At 46.3% G+C, this 22133-nt stretch overlaps 2 protein-coding genes across 2 annotated transcripts; both read right to left on the bottom strand.

Moving 5' to 3' along the window:
* Window positions 1–8024: 8024 nt before the first annotated feature.
* On the bottom strand, window positions 8025–11506 carry hyal1 (hyaluronidase 1). The gene is made up of 4 exons (XM_056274620.1): window positions 11465–11506; window positions 10202–11109; window positions 8904–8993; window positions 8025–8785 (listed from the first exon to the last, which is right to left on the bottom strand). The coding sequence occupies exons 2-4, from the start codon at window positions 11105–11107 to the stop codon at window positions 8459–8461; spliced, it is 1323 nt and encodes a 440-aa protein (XP_056130595.1). The 5' UTR covers window positions 11108–11109; window positions 11465–11506; the 3' UTR covers window positions 8025–8458.
* Window positions 11507–13457: 1951 nt separating this feature from the next.
* hyal2a (hyaluronidase 2a) lies at window positions 13458–20766 on the bottom strand. The gene is given in 5 exon segments (XM_056273578.1): window positions 13458–15129; window positions 17412–17462; window positions 17465–17509; window positions 18885–19860; window positions 20362–20766. Coding segments are annotated over 4 exon segments (1422 nt in total). The 5' UTR covers window positions 19815–19860; window positions 20362–20766; the 3' UTR covers window positions 13458–14733.
* Between the last annotated feature and the right edge of the window lie 1367 nt (window positions 20767–22133).

The following is a 22133-nucleotide window of genomic DNA, read 5'->3' on the forward strand; positions in this document are numbered from 1 at the left end:
GAGTAAAATGTTTATTCAAATGAGCTTTGATCAAATCCAGTAAAATTAACGCCACAAAACAAAAAAACTTGCAAAGGGAAAACTTGGATTATCATAAAACGAAGGGTCCATGATGTCCAAAAGAACGATTATTCTTATTCAATTTCCTTATTTTTGATCCGTTTGTTTATTACAACCTTCCATTACCTGCCGCGTGTCATCCATGCGTATCCATGGAAACAACGAATAATGATGACATTTAACCAGGATCTACATGATAATGAGAACCTTTGTGAGCAATTGATTGGCCGTTGCTTGGAGGGGATGGCACGCTGTGACCATTTAATTGGCCACGACGAGAGGAAAGACTTTCTATTACCAATTGATTGGGCAGTGTAATTTTCCACCTGAATGCGTGCTAGGCACACAACATTATCGTGTGACATTGTGGGGGGGGGGCGACGTTTTTTTCCGCAAGCGTGTGTAGGTGTGAGAAAGTGTGTTGCGCGAATGCGAGTGTGCGCCTGCGTTCCCAATGCTGCAGAAGAGTATCCTCTGCGGTCTAATGGGGTCTGGCGGGCTGGGGGGGGGGCGGAGATGGGGTTGAGAGTAGAGCTGCCCGTCGCAGGATAAGTCCCATGTGACAGTCTGTCAGGTCACCTCTCATCAGGATGCATACAGCGAAGGAAGCAAATCCTCAACAGAGATGGATGGACATAACCCCCACCCCACCCCCAACCCCCCCAATACACACACACACACACACACACACACACACACACACACACACACATTGCACTTGTAAGATTTTGCACAAGAAATTGAATATTGTCATATCGTCTGCATCCAGCCGCTGCATTGATATGACATGTAGTACTGCCAGATATGGTCTGTCGGCCATTCTCACGGTGACTCTGCCGGTTGAGAATCAACCCTTTGGTGAAGAGTTGCAATCACAGCTCCATCTCCGAGAAACAGGACGGCGCGACCCTCTCTCTCACACACGTACTCTTTTTTTCCTTTTCACTTCTCTCTCTCTCTCTCTCTCTCTCTCTCTCTCTCTCTCTCTCTCTCTCTCTCTCTCTCTCTCTCTCTGTCTCTCTCTGCCTCCGGCCATTGATTTCATTTACTTACATTTCATGGAGACATGATAAAAGCGCTGTCAGACACTTCGCATTGGTTTTTTTGTGTGCAAACACTTCGCTCGCCATTGGTTGTCATTTTAGGGGCATGTGTGTGTCTTGTCGACGCACGTAGAAACAGCGGCTGTTGAACGTTTGCCACATCCATATTGTAGCGAATTCGGGGGACAACGCAACAACAGGAACCTCCGCGGCCGGGAAGCGAACCCCCGTCGCCCGCACCGCAGGAGACATCGCTAACCGCTCGACTAAAGGATCAGATCCGCGAGCCAGCGGCCAGCGTGTCTTCTTATCCATGCACGTTACAATATGATCAAATAAAGCTTGAAAGTGTGCTAAACAATAATATAAATATCAGGAATCGGGAACAATGTATTTGTCCTTTCGTCTCATTTACCAGTACGTACACAAGAGAAAGGAAATTCCGTTGCCCCCAGCCCACAGCAGCGCAACACAAAAGACAAAAACACACACCCAAAAACCTCCGAAAACACAGAGAACAAAGCAAAAACAGCCAACAACACCGTCCACCCACCCGGTGTGGTCCAAAAACTCCACCGCCCAGAGAACGAACGCCGGCCAGGACGACTCGGAACTGCCGGTCTGCATAGGCTAGCAGTTAGCTTAGCCTGCCCCGCTCCCGCGTCCTGTCGGACCGCCCTCGGTGTTTCCTCTTCGGGCGCAGCTCCATGCAGGGCCGTGGTCCTTGGGCCCATCGGATGTAGCAGACCGGGCTCCCTCAGCCGATCTAATGCTAGCTCTCTAGCCAGACACCTTCGATACCCCCCCTCCCCCACACTCCAGTCGCCAGACCGCCACGGTGTTTCCTCTCGGGCAGGGCCGTGGGCCAGCACTTAGCTATGTATGCTAAATTTAGCTATGTTAGCTAAATATGTAATGAGGTTAAGCTTATACACTGCGCCATTGTTTCTGTGCATGAAAGGCACCTCACAGTAAATGGCCTAATCGATGAACGACGTCATAACTTTTAAAATGAGATGAAGGTTGTGAATCTTCGTAGCAAAATTGTGGGACTTGTAAAAAAAAAAACTGGCTGCAAATTTGGTAACATCCATCCATCCATTATCCGAACCGCTTATCCTGCTCTCAGGGTCACGGGGATGCTGGAGCCTATCCCAGTAGCAGTCATTGGGCAGCAGGCGGGGAGACACCCTGGACAGGCTGCCAGGCCGTCACACAAGGCCCACACACACACACACACACATGCAAACTCCACAGAGGACGACCCAGGATGACACCCCCCGAGGTTAGACTACCATGGGGCTCGAACCCAGGACCTTTTTGCTGTGAGGTGACCGCGCTAACCACTGCACCACCGTGTCAACCTTCAGAGGAATAAAAAGAAAAAAAGAAAAATGTTGTAACATATACACCTAAATCGTTTACACATGGATCACATCGCTTTGATACTCATTCAGAGGGCTTGACATTTTTTGAAGGACATGGACAGCGAGTGTGACAAACCATCTACTAAACCAACGGCGAGACCATCTCCAGTCTGGGCTGCAGGGGAGGAGGCGGCAGGGCCATGTACAGCTGACAGAGCAAGACACCAGAATGAAGAAATGTGAAGATGAGGGGACAGAGCAAGGGAGAGAGAGGCCGCGACACTTTACAGGGATTAAGAGAAAAGATGGGACCACTTTCTTTGGGGAGCAGTGTTTCAAAACACACACACACGTGTGTCAACAGATCAGAATGAACTCTTATCATCCTGTGAAGGTCAAAGTGTATGAACAAATGACCAACCGAGAGAATATACTTAACACAGCAACTTAACAGTTGTTAGACATTTGTCTTGAAGGGCGTCCGGGTACACAGTAAAATCCTGAGTGTTGATTTAACTTCCTGAGGGTTAATTTCACTCCGAGAGTGTACAAATGGATCCATTTGTACACTCTCAGAGTTAAATTAACACTCACTTTTTTACTGTATAGTGTAGCAGTCTATTCCATTTTCTAGCAATATGGAGATCGCCGGTTTGAATCCCTGAGATGGCGGCGCAAATTCACGTTTACAGCGGCCTAACCCAGTAGCAGTGTGGAAAGGTGGTGGTGCGAACTTACGTTTGTGGTGGCCTCCCCCAGTACCGTTCATGCAGTGTCTTTGTCCACGTCTAAGTTTTTGTCTCCATTTGATGGCTTGGTGAGCTGGCGCTGGATCGGCTGGGAGAGCTTGGTCTGCTGCATCCCGTGGGCCCAGGGACCATGGCCCTGCTTGGAGCTGCACCCGAAGAGGAAAACTGAGGGCGGTCTGACAGGATGCAGAAGCGGGGCAGGCTAAGCTAACTGCTAGCCCATGCAGACCAGCAGTTCCGATAACACCAAGGGCAGTCTGGCGGCAGCCTCACCTAGCATTGACTGCGTTTTTGGTGTCGTCGTGTGGAGTGCGGGGAGGTGTGTCGAAGATGTCTGGCTAGGAGAGCTGGCGTTGGATTGGCCAGGAGAGCGTGGTCTGCTGCGTCCGGTGAGCCCTGGGATCATGGCCCTGCCTGGAGCTGTGTCCAAGGAGGAAACACTGAGGGTAGTCTGACAGGATGTGGAAGCGGGGCAGGCTAAGCTAACTGCTAGCCCATGCAGACCGACAGTCATCCTGGCGTTCGCTCAGTGAATTTTTTTTATATGTTGGATATATGAGTTTTGTAGTTGTTGTAGGGTCTTTTTATAGTTTGGATATATGTATATCAGAGTTATTGTGAAACTGGTCCTACGAATAGAGGACCACTTTCACAATAACTCCGATCCCCTGCAAATGTGGCAAGGCATACCGTCTATCACAGACTACAAAAGCTCCAATAGCAGTCCTACTGTCCATGATGCCTCCCTGCCAGACGAGCTAAATAATTTCTACGCCCGCTTCAACAAGGACAATACTGACCACAAAAATCCACAGCCATCCAGAAAACCAGGTGCTCACTCTATCAATCACAGAGGTCAGAAAATCACTGCGCAGAGTGAACACATGGAAGGCCGCCGAACCAGACAGCATATGTGGTCGGGTCCTCCGAGAATGCTCCGACCAGCTGGCTGAGGTCTTAACTATTTTTAACCTCTCACTGCCCCAATCCATAGTCCCGGCATGCTTTAAGACCACCTCTATCATTCCTGTCCCCAAGAAATCAACACCCACATATCTGAATGACTATCGACCCATAACACACACACCCATTGCCATGAAGTGCTTTGAGAGAGACTGGTTCTGGCTCACATCAAAAACACTACCCCCCCCCCACATTCGACCCACATCAGTTCGCCTACCGTCCCAAAGGGTCTATGGCGGATGCCACTGCCGTGCACTTTGCTCTGATCCACCTTGAACCTAACAACACATACATCCGGATGTTGTTCATAGATTACAGCTCTGCCTTCAACACTATCATCCCCGCCAAACTAACCATCAAACTCCTCTTCCTTGGCCTCACCCCCTCTATCTGTAACTGGATCCTGGACTTCCTGACCAACAGACCTCAGTCTGTTAGGTTAGATGACCACACCTCCTCCACCTTGATCCTCAGCACAGGTGCCCCTCAAGGCTGTGTTCTGAGCCCCCTCCTTTTCGCCCTCTTTACCCACGACTGCCTGCCAACTCATCTTTCAAATGTAATCGTTAAGTTTGGGGATGACACCAGAGTCATTGGCCGTATCACCAACAATGACGAGATGGCCTACAGGGACAAGATTCAGCACCTCACATCATGGTGTACTACCAACAATCTTGTCCTCAATGTACAGAAGACGAAGGAGCTGATTGTGGACTTCAGGAGGTCTAGAAGATGCAGCCACTCCCCCATACACATCAATGGGGTGGAAGTGGAGCATGTCTCCAGCTTTAAATGCCTTGGAGTCCACATCAGCGAGAAACTCTCCTGGATATCAAACACCGAGGCCCTTGTGGAAAAGGCCCAACAACGTCTGCATTTCCTGAGGAGCACCCATCTACCCCCCAAAATTCTCACCAACTTCTACTACTGCACCATAGAGAGCATCCTGACCAGCTGCATTTCAGTGTGGTATGGCAACTGCACCTCAGTAGACCATAAAGCTCTGCAGCGGGTCGTCAAGGCAGCCCAGCATATCACCGGTACCCAGCTCCCAGCCATAAAAGACATTTATCACAAACGCTGCCTTTGAAGGGGTCTCAGCATCAGCAGAGATCCCACCCACCCCAACCATGGACTGTTCTCCCCACTGCGCTCTGAGAGGCGCTACAGGAGCCTCAGAGTCCGCACTACCAGGCACAAAAACAGCTTCTTTCCACAAGCTGTTGCCCACCTGAACCTGGCTACCCATTGAATGTCTGTGAATATTTTTGTACTCTTGCTCTTTTTTAACTTATTTTTAGCTTTTGGTCTTCATGTGTGTATATCTTATACTTTGTTTGCTGCGTTTGTCTATGTCTGTCTTGCACTGTTTGGCGAAGCCGCAGCCCTTATTTCATTTTTAGCATGTGCCTGCACATCGTTTTTGATGACAATAAATTGAACTGAATCGAATGTGTTCTTGTAGTTTGGATGTGTTTTTGTCTTTGTGTTGCACTGCTGTGGGCTGAGGGAAACGATATTTCATTTAATTTCATGTACACAAGTGCATGAAGAGAAATGACAAATAAATGTTCCTGATTCTGTGTTGCCTCCGGCTTGGTTGGGCGTCCCTACAGACACAATTGGCCGTGTTTGCGGGTGGGAAGCCAGATGTGGGTATGTGTTCTGGTCGCTACACTAGTGCCTCCTCTGGTCAGTTGGGACGCCTGTTCCGGGGGGGGGGGGAATAGCGTGATCCTCCCATGCGCTACGTCTTCCTGGCGAAACTCCTCACTGTCAGGTGAAAAGAAGCGGCTGGTGACTCCACATGTATCGGAGGAGGGATGTGGTAGTCTGCAGCCCTCCCCGGATCAGCAGAGGGGGTGGAGCATCCCAGCGACTGGGATGGCTAGGAAGAGTGGGGTAATTGGATGGGTACAAGTGGGGGGGGGGGAAAGGGAAGGGGTGAAAAAAATTGTCTTGAACTGTTGAGAAGTTGCCCTGTGATGGCCTGGCGACCTGTCCAGGGTGATTCCCCACTTGCCGCCCAATGACTGCTGGGATAGGCTCCCGCATCCCTGCAACCCTGAGAACAGGATAAGCGGTTTGGATAACGGATTGATGGATGTTGACATGTTTCTGGATTTGCTTTTGTTTTGAGTTCGTTTGGTATCCGATTGCCTGTACCGGCCACCTCACCAAAGGCCGTAAGACATGCAAAACAAGACATTAACCACAGTGAGATGAGAACCCTTCCTCAGTAGGATGAACGCACACAACAAAGATCAATATCGCACTACAACATTTACAGCTGTACCCGTGCAGTGCAGGGACCGTGTGTTACGGGGAGCTGCGGTGGAGTAGTGGAGTCTGGTGCATGCTTTTGAGGCCGGAAATTACCAAAATGAAAAGTGATGTGATGAAAAGTGAAAGTTCAGCATGTGCAGTTACGACAGGATATGTACTGCTGGTGAACCCTGACGTTCTGTACAGTGGGGCCAGTAAGCACAAACAGGGGTTAGGCTGTAAGGACGGAACAAAGGGCTGGGCATGTATGTATGTAGGACTGGAAAGGACAAATAATCACTGTGACAGTGGTATCGATAATCGACTTTGAATAGAGTAAAAAATCTTTTACGATGATATGGATTGGAAACACCAGCGTTACAAGAGCTATGTGGACGTTTCACAATCAGAAGCATAGAGCAGAGCACAAAAACAAAAACCACTTCGCCATCCAATCTATTCTAAGATGCAAAGGTTTACATTTCAGAACGTCGTCCAATCCTATTTCGTGCCCTTTAAAGGGACGACAGCATACATGCGTCCTGCTTTTACTTAGGGAGTAAAAGAATAGATGATTTTACGCTCCTGTGGGAAAGAAAATAGTCAGGCCGGCGTAAAAAGTGATGTTGAACGTCAAACAGTATGAGAGGCTGCTATTAGTCAGAATCTACTTCCTGACGATTAGACAAGCTAGTTTTGACCCTGCTGGGTTTTCTCCTTCTGTTCTTTGCTATTATCAAGTAATTACAAACATCTTGAACGCCGGCATTGACTCTGACAGTTTGTCTTGCAGAGTACCAACAGCCTACAGAGAACAAAATTACGTGAAGGCAACAGTCTTAAAATATCTTTGGGAAAGAGAAAAAAAAGCTCCTATCTGTTCTTCATTTCCTCTCAATCCAGCGAGTAATGATAAAGGAGGAAGTGAGAGGCAGCGAGCCCTCTGAGAGCCTCTGCTCTTGCACGCTCCTCATCCTCAGGAGAGAGAGAGACGAGTGAAATTACAATCACCTACACCCGTTTGGAGCAGCAGTGGCTATCAGATAAGGAAGTCTTGTACCTGCTGCTCAGAAATCAGTCAAGGTCACCTTACGCTCTTTTACCCCACTTGGCTGTGTTGTTAGACGGCCTATTTCACGACACCGAAGACAGTCTCGCGTCTGCCAAGTCACCGTGACATCAGCATAGCTGAATTATTCAGCCAGTCCGCCATAGTTTTCCTCCTTATTATGACTTACCTATCAGACCCGTCCTCTGACTCCAAACAACTACGGTCAAACCCTTCGAGGCGTTAACGCCCACTCCTTTGGGGAGTTGCTCCACAGCACCATCTGCTGGTCAGATTGTTGGGCCGTTTACCATTAAATAGTTTATATCAATATTTCAATGGCATTCTCTCGACAAATAACAGATTTTTTTTTTACCTCCCCGAGCATTAATCCAATACTTAATGGCCATTTGTCATTAAAAATGCACAATTTAATCTGTTATTCTGTCACCATAATTAACATTTCCCCCCACTCAAAACAACAGAGAGGTTAATATCAGGTTGGATTTTGAGTCACAGCGCACCGGGATTTAATTAATTTTGTTCATTAACTTTTTTTAATTAATTACAATAAATTGGAAGAGCACGTGAAAATTATGCAACACATTGACTTTATATTTCTATGTATGACCTATTAGAAGATTTCACAACACTGTCTCTGAACACCTGAGCTCACACGAAGAAACCATTTGCCACATCAAACAAGGCTTCATATTTATCTCCACATGCAGGAGATTACTATAATACAAATTAATTAGGAGCCGACTATAACATAATTAATCCAACCTTAATAACTCAGGCAGATAAGTAGCTCGACGCTCACCTAGCAATACATCGCAGATGTTAAATGGTATATTTTTACAACAAAGCGGAGTATTTTACACATCTTTGACCAACACTGTTCTTTTGGTTGAAAAACGATCATCTCATTTCTTTCACGTGTCCACATTGTAGAGAGGCGTTTCATTGGTGCATTGGTTTGTCACAGCTCTTACCCTCCCATCCAGGGTAGCACGCACATCGAAACTGGGACCTCAGGTCTGAAACCTGATGATGCGTTATCTGCCCTTTCACTCGGTAGTTTTGCCCTCCTTCTGCCCTCTTCTCAGACATCACGTCCCAGAAGGCAGGGTCGAGGTGGAGGTAGACCCGGGAGCTTGGATTTCCCCTCTGGCATCTCCCCCTTGAGGAACATATCGCCTGGCTGCAAAGACTGGCTGCCGATGTTACGTTCACCAGGTAACGACCCAGAGTCTCATCGATGTAGTTTTTGATGGCATAACAGGTAGCCTAAGGAGGAGTAGGCAGAGACATACAAGAGGGAAAAAAATCAATCAATCAATCAAAACTTAGGTTTTACACTGAAAAAATTACAAAGGACAGAGAGGTGATGAAAAACTAAACATACCTGAGATTTGGCAAAGGCGTGATCCCCCCAGAGTACAAACCCTGCTGATCCTAAAGCAGCACTCTCTCCTATCGTATAGACCAAGTGCTCCTATTAGCCACAAAAGAAGATAACAGATAATTCAGCCACTCATATAAGCGGTTTACATAATGGATGGATGGATAACAACACTTCATCTACACATGCATGGCACCAAAGCTCGAACTGCACCAAAATGACCCAAAAAAAAAAATGGACTGATACGAATACGCTGCATTTTTCCCCATTCATTTCTAAATTCATTCCGTTGTTTGGATTAAAGGCATTTCTCCTTGGATTTATGCTTTTGATGAAAATCCAGTTAGTTTGCTAGTAGGATGAAAGAAACCTTTACTGGCACCACTGATCATTTAGTCCTTTCCATGGGACATTAGTCCACAAAATGTCTTTGCATAAAAGACTGCTTTAAAAGACTGCAGCCACAGATGGGAGTTGGACGGTTGGTGGGGAGAGGTTTTAGGTGACACTGCCTTGCTGTACCTAGCATGCTGATCGAGGTGGCATGTTTGCAGGTGGTAAATTTGTAGTGGAGCAGTTCTTTGGCAAGGTACCCACACTTGATATTTCAGCAGAACCACTTTTACAAGCTGCTACTTTTCTGTCCTCATAGGAAAATGTGAAATACTCCATACTTGCTGGACTGTTCACTACCACTGGAAACTTCAACCAAACACTCATGCACACGGTCAGAGATGCATTGTGTGACCTACGCTAAGCAGGGCACAGAAAGAAAAAAGGAGAGTGGCAAATGTGTTCAACCAAATTGTGCAAAGAAAAAAAAGTTGCCCTCAGATTTATCAGCAAGAATATTGTCATCACACTATACGAGCACTTTCAGCTCATATTAGCCAAAATTTCGATTACGGATGCACCAACATCACTTTTTCACGGCTGAAACTTTAAATATCATCTGATACCGAGTATCAATCCCATCCATTACTTGTGCTGAACAGTGCAGACTCAGACTGTTAGTTTGGAATCCTTTGGTAAAATATTCGAGATTGAATCAGTTTTTGTTCCACCATTAAAGAGATACAGGCTTCCATGTGCCAAGAATGTAGTAAATAAAGCCGTTGTGCTTTGATTTATGACGTGTTACTCATAGCTTTCAGTATCGGATTTTAGTCTTTGGTAAAATCTTCGATACCGATTCTCAATTTTCGCCTGGCATCAGCCTGATCGCTGATACCAGTACCGATATCAGTGCATCCCTCATTTCGATTCACCTTCAACCAAAACTAAAAACAATGACCTCTTACCTGCGACAGGAACTCTAAAGAGTAGGTGTAGGCGATACGAGCATATGGGAACACCGGGGGAGCTGATGGAGTCACCTGGGCCCCGACTCTCATGGCCTCTAAGATACGGTGATGAGTGTACAAGAGGACTTGGTTGCCATGCCAGCGCTGGTCAAGGCTGAGGTAGATGTCGGGATAAAGTGCAGAGGAGACATTCCAAAGCCAGGACAACTCATCGTTCCTCCTTTTTTCTACAAGTGGACACTCCCCTGTGTAATTAATACTTTTATCACTGTAGTAATTGTAGCAGTTGGGAAAACCGTAGTATCCCCACAACCCCGCTGGTCTATCCCTCTTCCCCAGTCTTAGTGTCTCCTCCATGTATTTTCTCCCAGCTTCTTCAAATTCCTTATGGGCAACCACCTCTACTTGGGCAGGGGTCCAGTCTGGGTGTTTGTGCCTCACCAGTGCCCTGGACGCTTCCCAGTACACATTCTTTCTATCCCAGTTTCTCTCCCACACTGGCCTCCAGCTTTCCCAGTCCACCACGGCCAGTCCCTGGAAGTTCCTGTCAGGAATATTGGTACGGATGTCTTCAGCAGCAGCTTTGAGGTGCTTATCAAGGCTGCCGTTCTGTGGGACTCCGCCATTGATAGGCACTCCTTGGATGTAACTGGGATACAGCCCAAGTTTATCAGCGTAAAAGATGGTTATGTTTTCACCGATGAAGCTTTGCATCTGGTTCTGGACAATGTTGAACACCCCCAGGTCCAGGTCCACACCATACATAGAACGGCAATGGGCCGTAGGGGCATTCCACACTGTGAGGAAAGGCACTTGGGAAAAGGATGACGTTGCATGCTGCTGACTGAACACAAAAGAGTTCAAATTTAGGCACAGCAGCACTAAATGGTAAATAGTGCTCATACCTGCAACAAAGGAAGGAAATCATTAACGAGTGTCTGAAAGGGAAGTACACTTTTAAGGGGACCTTGCTCAACACCTTCAAAGACTGAGAACAAACTGGCATCCAGCACATAACTCCATAACACACAGGGATTAAGTGCCTGACCCAAAGTGTCGATTTCCTGGTGTGGTATTTTTGTCTGAACGCATTATGCTGCTTTATTTTATTTTATTTTATTTTTTGCTTGATAATCAGAGACATGGTTGTGATAGACTGGGATAAATCTGGTAGAATCTGAATCTGATAGATAAGGCAATTGCAAACTGCCGGCAAATATAGTACTCCAAAATACAACACAGTCAAGTCACATTACTTACCTATGGAACTGATGGACACGGGAGACCGCTTGGGTTCCTTCAGACCAGCTGAACGAACACACAACAATCTCGTGACCGGAATACGCAGAACCTCCGTAGACATTCTCTCGGAAACCACATGTACCAACGACACCGGTCGAGCCCTTATGTGGCTAGCCTCACTAAACACAACCTCACCACTACGTAACGTCACCTATAAGCCTAACCACTCAACCCCTAAACTTAACCACCGCTACTGCCGCTACTGCACGAAAGTCGACTTTTAGATTTGCTTTTCACGACATTTCTGAGCCGCTCGCCCGGCAGCCAGACTCGGCAGGCTTCGCCGATCACGTGGTTTCCGAGATAATGTCCGCAGCAAGGGAGCGATGGAAAAAGAAGGCGCGGTAGGTTTCCAACAAGCAGTCAAGGGAAGCAAGTCGGAGACTTCGTGGACTCGTCAGCACTTCAACTCTTCCGTGTTTTCGCGTCATCGTGGGACCGTCTCATCATCCCGTCCATACCAGCAACTTACTCCGAAACGGACCTTCCAATTAACCTGGAAAGTCTGTTCCTTATACAGTGAGGGGGGTCCGGGGTCTCTGTTATGCTGGGGGGGGGGGGGGGCATTTTCCTGGCATGGCTTGGGTCCCCTTGTCCCCTTGCAGGGGTGGGTAATCTTATCCAGAAAGGGCCGGTGTGGGTGCAGGTCTTTGTTTCAAGCAAGCAGTTACACACCTGTGTCTCCTAATCAAGTTCCTCAGCAAAGACTCTGCTGGTTGGTTAGTGGGATCAGGTGTGCAACTGCTTGGTTGGAACAAAAACCTGCACCCACACCGGCCCTTTCTGGATTAGATTGCCCACCCCTGCCTTAGAGGGAGGGGGTCACTGCAAATCAATACAAAGTCACTCTGAGTGATCACCTTCATCCTATGATGAAGCATTTCTATCCTGATGGGAGTGGTCTCTTCCGGGAGGACAATGCCCCCCATCCACAGGGCACGAGGGGTCACCGAATAGTTTGATGAGTATGAAAATGATGTAAATCATATGCTATGGCCTTCACAGTCACCCGATCTCAACCCAACTTAACACCTATGGGAGGTTTTGGACCGAGGTTTTGGACCAACGTGTTAGACAGCGCTCTCCACCTCCATCATCAAAACACCAAATGAGGGAATATCTTTTGGAAGAATGGTGTCCATCCCTCCAGTAGAGTTCAGAGACTTGTGGACTCTATGACAAGGAGCACTGAAGCGGTTCTGGAGGCTCGTAGTGGACCAACACCTTATGCTAAGACACTTTATGTTGGTTTACTTTCATTTGTCACCCGTCTGTAAAATACAATCAATAAACGTTACGAAACTAACAGTCTTAAAATTCAAACTCACCCAAAACTTACAAAAATGTATTTCATTAACGTCTGATAAACTGTCACTGGAAATTAGTTTTGAGAACCTTGTAAACTTGCTGAGTGAGGACCCCCAATGTCTCCCACCCCCAACATATTATTGAATACATTGCTATAGCATTGCTTCATATAGTGAATACAGTGCTACTTAAAATAATTGTCAAGAAAGCTATAATGAGTCTTCCTCCTTGAAATTCAAATTTATGTTGAGGTCAAGTCTTAAAAGCAGTCAAAAATAACTCATGGCTTAACGGTACCCTTCAATTACCGGGGGAGGGGGTATGAGGCCGACGCATGCAAAATGTGCCCTTCCTCGTGGACTAGCATGGCTTGCTTACCCACAGCGACATCAGTAACACACTTTTTCCGAAAGAGATTAAGAAGAAATTGTGGGTTTTTTTCTGCAGCAACAACACCTATTCTGTTTACGATTCTTCACCACTTGCTGTACAAAGTAAACCATGAAGTCCTGTAGTTCCTTTACAAATTCAACATTACAAAGGCGTACCGTCCTGACGGCTCAGCAGGGTAGGCTGGGGATAATGTATTTCCAAAGAGACTTTTTTGACAAAAAAAACAAAATAAAACAAAAACCGATGTTGTCATTTTTCATCCGGTACACCGCCTCATTTTTTTTTCTGTATAGTTCCTGTCCATTGCCAAGTTGTCAAGACAAAAGCAGATTTCAAAACAACTGAAAAGCAGAGGCTGAACAAATAAAATATCTATTTATTTTACCTAAAATCATGATGACACTTGATTATAGGATACCAAGAATAAAATGTCTATACATTTACAAAAAAAAAAAGTGCTGCCAAAATAGGTGACAGGTGTCTGTGGCATAAATGAAGCTGGGTATAAAAAGTAGTAGTAGTCATTGTCTGGAAACTTGTAGAAACAAAAGAAACTTTTGGAAAGAAAAATTAAAACATAAAAGTACATTCAAATAAATACTGACACTGCATATGTCTCTGATGTCAGAGAGAGGTCGTGGATGAGAGGTCAGGCACTGGAACTATACTTTGCAACTTCCAGAATTAGAAGAAGAAAGACAGCCACTTTATTTTGACATTGTAGGTTACAATGAAATTGTAGGTTACAATGAAATTCGTTCTCTGCATTTAAGCCATCCTATTGTATAGGAGCAGCGGGCAGCTGCGACACCCGGGGGACCAACTCCAGTTCTGCTTTCCATTGCCTTGCTCAGGGGCACAGACAGGAGTATTAACCCTAACGTGCATGTCTTTTTGATAGGGGAGGAAACCTGAGCACCCGGAGGAAACCCACGCAGACACGGGGAGAACATGCAAACTCCACACAGAAAGGGCCTGGGACAGCCTGGGGTTCGAACCCAGGGCCTTCTTGCTGCGAGGCAATAGTGCTAACCACTGGACCACTTCCAGAATTAAGTGCATCTTTTCCATTTCAACAGTTATTAAATAACTGGCTATGCATTTAATAACATAGTTAACAACATAGTTATTAGACGCACAACTGGTGTATGCCCAAAATCATCATAACATTCCCATCAAACTTTCCCCCGAGGCATATCATGGGAATATGACACTTTGAGAAACAGTGACTGATAGTGGGAGAGACAGGAAATAGAGAGCAAAATGTAAACAAAGTAATTTCCAGCAAGCCCTCCATTGTATGAAAAAAATAAAATGACATAAAAGCTCTGCAACATCAACAGTGTTCCTCCTGAAGAACAAAACAAAAAAAAACCATTTCTTGTCATCCTTAGACTCACCAACCTCTACAGCAATCAAAAGACAAAAAGGAAAGAAAAAAAAAAACCTCTCCCATTCCCAAAATGAAAATGCGGAGCCTTTTAACGGCTCTATGCCTGAATGCTGCTTTGTCTTCGTCTTGCACTTTAGCAGAGGAGGAGGGCGATGAGCAGCAAAATGGCACACTGCATGCCAGATGCCACGGCTCGCAGAGCCGCTGCCCCCTTCTGCTGTAGGGGGTCTCTCTTAGTGCAGCCCCCTCCCTGGTAGCCACTGTAACACTGGCACTGAAAGTCATGCTGGAAGGCCATCCTTTCCTCCTCACCAAGTTCACCGGTGACTCTCAGCTTGCCGTTCTGACTGATGATACTGTGAGCGGCGGGGTCCAGGTGCAAGTAAACGTCGCTGTCTGCATGTTTGCGCAGACAGCGACCGTGAGAACTACACAAGGTCTTGCTGCACAGCTCGGCTGCCGTGGAGACGTTGAGCAGGTATTTACCCAGCGGACCCCGTAAATACTCATCCAGGCTGGAGCAGCTAGCCTAGAGACAGAGAGAGAGAGAGAGAGAGAGAGAGAGAGAGAGAGAGAGAGAGAGAGAGAGAGAGAGAGAGAGAGAGAGAGAGAGAGAGAGAGAGAGAGAGAGAGAGCTAAACACACAGTCATTACACAACGAGGCCAGGATTCAGAATAAAGAAAGCTGAGCAGAGATTTAAAAGCAAAACTGCCCCTGACATTATTTGTGCTTGCTCGTGCTTGGTATTTGATCAGGTAGTGCAATGCACGAGGTAAGGGGTCGGGGTTTCTCTTTAACATGGCCATACCAACATGATGGGGATTCAGACTTGTGACTTCTTTGCTATCTTTCATGCGTGACATCTTTAGTTGGCATGGGTGTGACAAAAGCTAGCAGTATACTGATGAAACACACAATACCTGTGTGTTATTATGTTATAAGATGTTATAAGAGATGAAGTTTGTATTGGATTTACACCTGGACAAAGAGTTTTTCCAATTTGATGTCTCTATGTGACCGACATGAGAAACGAGGCCATCAGTGGGAAGATCAAATATTGCTATATAACAATCCCAAATGTTTGCCTCCGGGTCGGATTCCCAGAAAATCTGATGAAATGATTTACGGCACACAGACACAATACAATAAGAAATGCATTACTCCATCACTGCGTATCTTGCAAACAGCGGTTTCCCAAAACACTCCTCACTTCCCCCTCACTCTCACTCCTCTCCTCAAAACATATGCATGAGCTAACCAGAGGGGCAATGGAGACTTTTGCCCCAAGAGGTAATGTTTATGCAAAATGAAGTCATTATTCTGAGAAACACTACCACTCTGGTCCCCCGGGCCACGCAAAATCAACAAGCATTCAAAACCATCATGGCACCTTTAAAGTTCATTTCCAGTTAACCTTAATCTTTCGAAAGGAGCCAGTTGAGGTGGTTCGGGATTAGGATGCCTCCTGGACGCCTTCCTTTGGAGGTTTACCGGGCACAGCCAACTGGGGAGAGACCCCGGGGTAGACCCAGAACTCGCTAGAGGGGCTACATGTCCAATCTGGCCTGGGAACGCCTTGGGACCCCCCAGGAGGAGCTGGAGGGCATTGCTGGAGAGAGGGACGTCTGGAGTGCCCTACTTAGCTTGCTGCCACCGTGACCCCACCCCGGAGAAGCGGCTGATGATGAATGAATGAATGAAATATTTCAACTTACTGGCACCTATGGCAAATACATGGTAACTGTAGTGGTGTTTGAGCAATGAAATGTAAGAGTCACCAGCGGTACTACGGAAGCACCTTCCCAATCACCAAGCAAATGAAACATGCTTGAGCCTAGGCTTTATTTGCAGGTAAAGGCCTTTTACAAGCTTGATCTGACTTACTATCTGTTTGCTAGCCACAACAGGGCCGGGCTCCAGGTCTTCTGTCAGGGCTGTAGACCTGATTACTTCATTTAAGAAAAGCCTAAATCATTTTCCAGGCCTACATTAATCCAGATATGGCCAAAAGCACAACTGTGATGCTGACTGGTGGCATTGTCCTGCTAATGTGCTATTTCGAATCCGCTATAACTCATGTCACTGTCGATGATCTGGGCTACCCACTGCACACTTACTGTGGAGTCGCTGCACCTGACTTGACATGTGCTCTTACTATATGATACGATTGCTATTAAGTGATCAAAGATGGCTGTGGGTTGACACAAATGTATCTGCTAATTTGCCATCTCTCTTGTAAGTCTCTTTGGATAAAAGCGTCTGCTAAACGAGAAAATTTTAAATGTAGGCTGAATATCATCCTTCATAATTGCTTATAAAAGCTGTCATGTTACGAGGGGGCAATCAACCTGAAACTAATGTCTTGTCATTGAAATCAAGCAGCGTGTGAGGGGATGGACACGCTGCAAGGAAAACATCATCCCCCCCCCCCCCCCCGAAAAAAAACTTCTCAGATGAAATTAAAACATCTCCATGGGTCAGGTGATAGACAATTTTTGGAGTCTACTGCCCAAAGTAAGCGCTAAAAGAACCTCCATGCCAACTATCTTCTGACCCTTCAGGAGAATTAACATGCAAGACTGAAGGAAGTAAACCACACAGTGAATCAGAGCCCTAAGAAATAAACACTTCTACGAGTCAACTGAGGATCAAGTGATTTGCACCAAAACGTGAATCATCATCAACAACAACAGCGGGTCAGAAACTCACATGAGGTGAGAACGTTTGTGGTAACTTGACAAACGTTTCTGAGTTGAGACAGAAAGAATACTGTACATCACTTTCACAATTCAGTTGTTGCAGATACTTACAATGCTGCTTGCATAAGCTGCTTCTCCCCATAGGATAATTCCAGCTACACCCCTACACCCAAAGCAACACTCTCCCCGATGGTGGAAACCAAGTCCGTCTGTAAAGACATATAACAATACATCAATCTTTCACATTAGTGCAACAGGTCATTCATTCATACATACATACATACATACATAAATATACATAAAGAAGGGGAATATAATTGGAGAGGGAAATTAAACCAAGAAATTATGTGTTCGTGCAGCTTTGAAGGGCATGGGCATTTCCATCTATGGGGTGAAATTGTGGAACAGTCTGAGCACGGAACTCGAACAAAGTACAAATATTACGCAGTTCAAGAAGAAGTACAAAGGACTGATTATCAAGCAATATAGGGATGATGAAGAGTTAACTGTCCAAGTTTTATTTATCTCTAAAAATTTATTACTTTTTTTGTTTCTTTCCATGACAGCGAGTGGATGTCTGGATTGTATGTAGCACTGAGATCTGTATATTCTTGGCACATGACATTAGGATGCGTTTTTCTTTCTTTTCTCTCTCTTTCTCTTGTGTGTTTTTGATAGGGGTTTTTTTGTAAACTTTTTTCTCTTATTGTTCACAGTAGTCGAGTTTGTATTGTGCGTCACAACTTGCATTGGATTTGAGTTTGAAATGTACAGTAGCTGAAATAATTTAAGATAAGGTGAGAAAGGGTGGGGAAAAAAATAAGTGTATACTTCCTCCTACTCCCTTTCCAACATGTAACAAATAATCTTGATGCATACAGAGATCTGTTCGCTGAGTCTGATGTGTGGATTTGTTGATCACTTCAGATTATTGACAATGGCTTATCTGTATGGTATATCCTGCTTATTTACATGTTCGACATAAATCATCATACATACATACATAAGCTTAGGCTATGTAAAGGTCATTTAGAAGAGGTCAAAAAGTCAGAGGGACAAAGGCTACGTTAAGTTATCAGCTCTTGTATTCCATTCTTCTTTGAGGAAACCCTCTATAGGGTGTTAGCGAGGACTGAAACCTAACCAACACCCATCCTGCCCATCTACACACAAACGCGCATTGCTGGGGTGTCTCCCCTGCTCACAGAACAGGAAAGCACTGTGGCTGCAGATAAGGGAAAGAAGTGAGCCGTCATTCCAGACAGCCGGTATTAGACAAGGAGAGAGCAAGGCAGGGGGAAACAGAAAGAAAAACAGAGAGCTGTGATTATTTGACCAGGATGTCAAATAATCAAGCTGAGCTAAGTAAATCTCAACCCAAACAGAAAAAAAAGAAAAAAAGATTCGAGTTTGGGAAAAAAAAAATGTCTGATTTCGCTCCAGACACTATCATTACCATCAAGGCTTTATCAAATAACATTTTTGAAGCATAGTTTGATTTAAAATAATAGAGGGTTCAGAGGAGAGACGAAACAATGCCTAACAGGCTTGTTTGTCCACTGTAAAGTTGGAGGGACCCCTCACCTCAGTCAGCAGTTCCTGGGAGTTGGCGTAGGTGGGCCGGGTATACACAAAGACAGGACGTGCCAGCCCATCTCCTATAGACGTGAGGCGCATCCCCTCTTTGACACGGTTCCGGACAAACTGGCGTCCAGAAGTGGATGAACGCAGCACCGTGCCCATATAGATTGAAGGGAAGAGGGCCGTGCTCTCAGTCCACAGCCATTTTAGATGCTCATTGCGGGCCACCTCCACATCAGGGCAGCGGCCAGTATAACTCTCCAGAGTTCGCGTGTAGTCATGATTGTAGCAGTCTGGGAACAGGTAGAAACCCCACAACTGGTTGGGTCTCAGGTCTTTGGCGAGTTTCAGTGTCTCAAGCAGGAACTTTCGAGCAGACATCTCAAACTCCTGCTGAGCAACTTTTCCTACACGCTCCGGGGGCCAGGTTGGGTTCTTCTGGCTAACCAGCAGGCGTGACTGGCTGCGGTACACGTCCTTGGTGTCCCAATTGCGAATCCATAGTGGGCGCCACTCCTCCCAGTCAATAACAGCCAGACCCTTGGCCTCTGGTTCACGTATATACTTGTGCACACCATCTGGCATCTTCTCGAGGTGCTGTGCAAGACTGGCCAACTGCGGCAGCCCACCGTTCACTGCGGTGCCATCTTGTTCATAGTAAGGATACAGGCCTAAGCGGTCCTTATAAAAGATGGTGAGATTCTGTCTAACAAAGCCCTCATTGGGTGAGGCCACAATCTGGAACTGCTCCAACTGAAAATGAATACGATGACGTGGGGCACAGTCCTCGGTTGGGGCATTCCAGGCAAGGACCAGAGGCTTTTGGGAATAAAGTGGCCATCTCGTGGGCTTCAGTTCCAAAGCACACAGGCTATCCCACAGAAGTATAATCGGTAGCAACACTTTCCAATCAGACTGACCCCAATGCAACATGTCTTCGGGTATGAATTCACAGAAAGGACCGTCACTCTCTGCTCTCCTGACACAATGCAAAGGAGACATGGAAATTCAGTTTAGCACAAACAGTACAATAGTAACTTGTATTCCAAGCATTTCACAGGGTAACAACATCTTCGTAGAGATAACTACACACTCTGAAGATACTCACTCAGGGGTAACAGAATGGGACAAATATCAGATACGATCCATTAGGATGTAAGCTTGGTTTGGGAGAGCAGCAAATATTAGTATTACACCAAAATCAGGCTAATTGATTGACAGCTTCCATTTCATTTTTCCGAGCGTATCGATTTCCATCGTGGATAACCACCCCCCCAGTGACACCCCCCCTCCTCCCCTCAAGGAAACTGAACACCTAACCCCGACCGTGCCAGACCCATGCCCCTTTGGGTTAACATAGAATGAACACACCCTCACATGTCTTTCAATCGTAAATCCACATTTCAATTCAAACGTTAAGACCATAACACCAAGGGACGTCAAGTTTCCTCGCACCATCGTCTCTGTGGGGCAAACTTACCTTTACTGGCAGGCTGGAGAAGCATTCCCAAAAGTAGGATGATGGTTCTAGTCACTTTTTTTGAGTTTCCTCAAACCAGACGGGATGATTGACACAAAATGAACATGTCTGCGTGTGAAAATGAAGAAAAAGACGGGGGGGGGGGGGGGAGAGAGAGAGAGAGAGAGAGAGAGAGAGAGAGAGAGAGAGAGAGAGAGAGAGAGAGAGAGAGAGAGAGAGAGAGAGAGAGAGAGAGAGAGAGAGAGAGAGAGAGAGAGAGAGAGAGAGAGAGAGAGAGAGAGAGAGAGAGAGAGAGAGAGAGAGAGAGAGAGAGAGAGAGAGAGAGAGCTGGCAGTTAACTTAATCTCGCAACTTTCCAACTTGGGTCTCTTGTGCGCTCCGGAGCGTTACCCCCCGTGATGTTGTCACAGGGGGCGATTCGCCAATCACGACAGCCAACCCGGGCCGGGATGTTCCATTCCCACCGAGGAGGAGGGGGGGGAGAGAGGAGGAGCGGACGCATGAACCCAACCGCTAAACTCCGGAGGCGTGTCACGCTTCTTCCACTGATTTGCATACGCACCTCGAAACCTTGCGAAATTCGGGTGAACTTCTCGGGTCGCTTTGAGTTGCGCTTTCCGGACGGTTCCCTCGTCCTGTTCCGGCGGCGAATGAAGCGGTCAAAGAGGTTTTAGCCCCGGCCGTGAAAATAGACGCACACGGCGATGTCCAAATTGGTAGGAGGTCATTTACCGTTGAGCCACCGCCCTAAATAAGGTTGAGCAAACCCGGGAGGGATCATGAACTATTATGGTGACACTTCAAATACATTTTAATCCGGTATGTATGACGAACTGTGTGTAACACACAACGTCGTTCACAGTGAAGATAAAACACCACGCCTCCGTAATTGTGTCCCAAGACTCCCCCGGTGGACATGTGAGTAAATCTTTACTCAGGCCGCTGCTCAGAGGTGGGACACGCTGCCCAAGACAAACGGCGTGTAAGGAGCACACATAGCAGACACGCTATAAACAAGAGTCGGTAGCATTAATGAAAACCCAGCGTTAAAAGATGGGTATTTGAGATGACCTTTTAACACTTTCCCTTGTGTTGATGGCCGCGATGTGACGCTCAAAAGGAAAACATTTAACGGGGTGGGCGCCATAATGGGAAACTCACTATCCCGTTTACGACTTCGAGAAGCCAGTGATTTCAAGACCTGCGTGACCTTGTAGAAATGAGGGGTCAAGATGTCACGGATGGAGCTAGGAACGAGGCTTTATTGAGTGATCATAGTACATATCAATTATATCTCCCATGAAAAGCCTTGCACTATGTATTCTCTGGCACAGCAGCAGCAGACTTTTTGACATACTTGGTACATGGCACAGACATCTGGCATGCAGATGTCACTCCTTTGGGCATGTGATGATGGCAGTTGGCAATGGCTCAGTAAATTAAGCAAGTAGGTACATGCTGAAATGTTGCCAAGTAAAGAATTTAACACAGTGCAGATTGGGCTTTCAGCATGAGTAATGACAAGTGAGATGGTCATAGTGTGTGTAGAGGAAAGGTCATGCACATGTTTATGTGCATTTATGTTTATGTGCAAACTTTAAAATTTTGCAGTTTTTTTTTTAAACTTCACTGCTCAGAGAAAATGTGTTGAATAACTGAAACTGGACACCGGCTCTGAGCTTTCCACCAAGTCCACAGATGTGTTTTCTAAGGGAAAATGGTGTTATCGCCCCCAAAAAATAGACTTCGTCACTGAAGGATGTCCAAGCACG

Source organism: Lampris incognitus, chromosome 2 (assembly GCF_029633865.1).
Source record: "Lampris incognitus isolate fLamInc1 chromosome 2, fLamInc1.hap2, whole genome shotgun sequence".
Lineage (NCBI taxonomy): Eukaryota > Metazoa > Chordata > Actinopteri > Lampriformes > Lampridae > Lampris > Lampris incognitus.

Coding starts and splice junctions, on each gene's coding strand:
- hyal1 (XM_056274620.1), bottom strand. CDS start 11,107: ATGAGCACTATTTACCATTTAGTGCTGCTGTGCCTAAATTTGAACTCT. Junction 8,994..10,201: donor CTTTAGAGTTCCTGTCGCAG/GTAAGAGGTCAT, acceptor TGTGGCTAATAG/GAGCACTTGGTCTATACGAT. Junction 8,786..8,903: donor ACGCCTTTGCCAAATCTCAG/GTATGTTTAGTT, acceptor ACTCCTCCTTAG/GCTACCTGTTATGCCATCAA.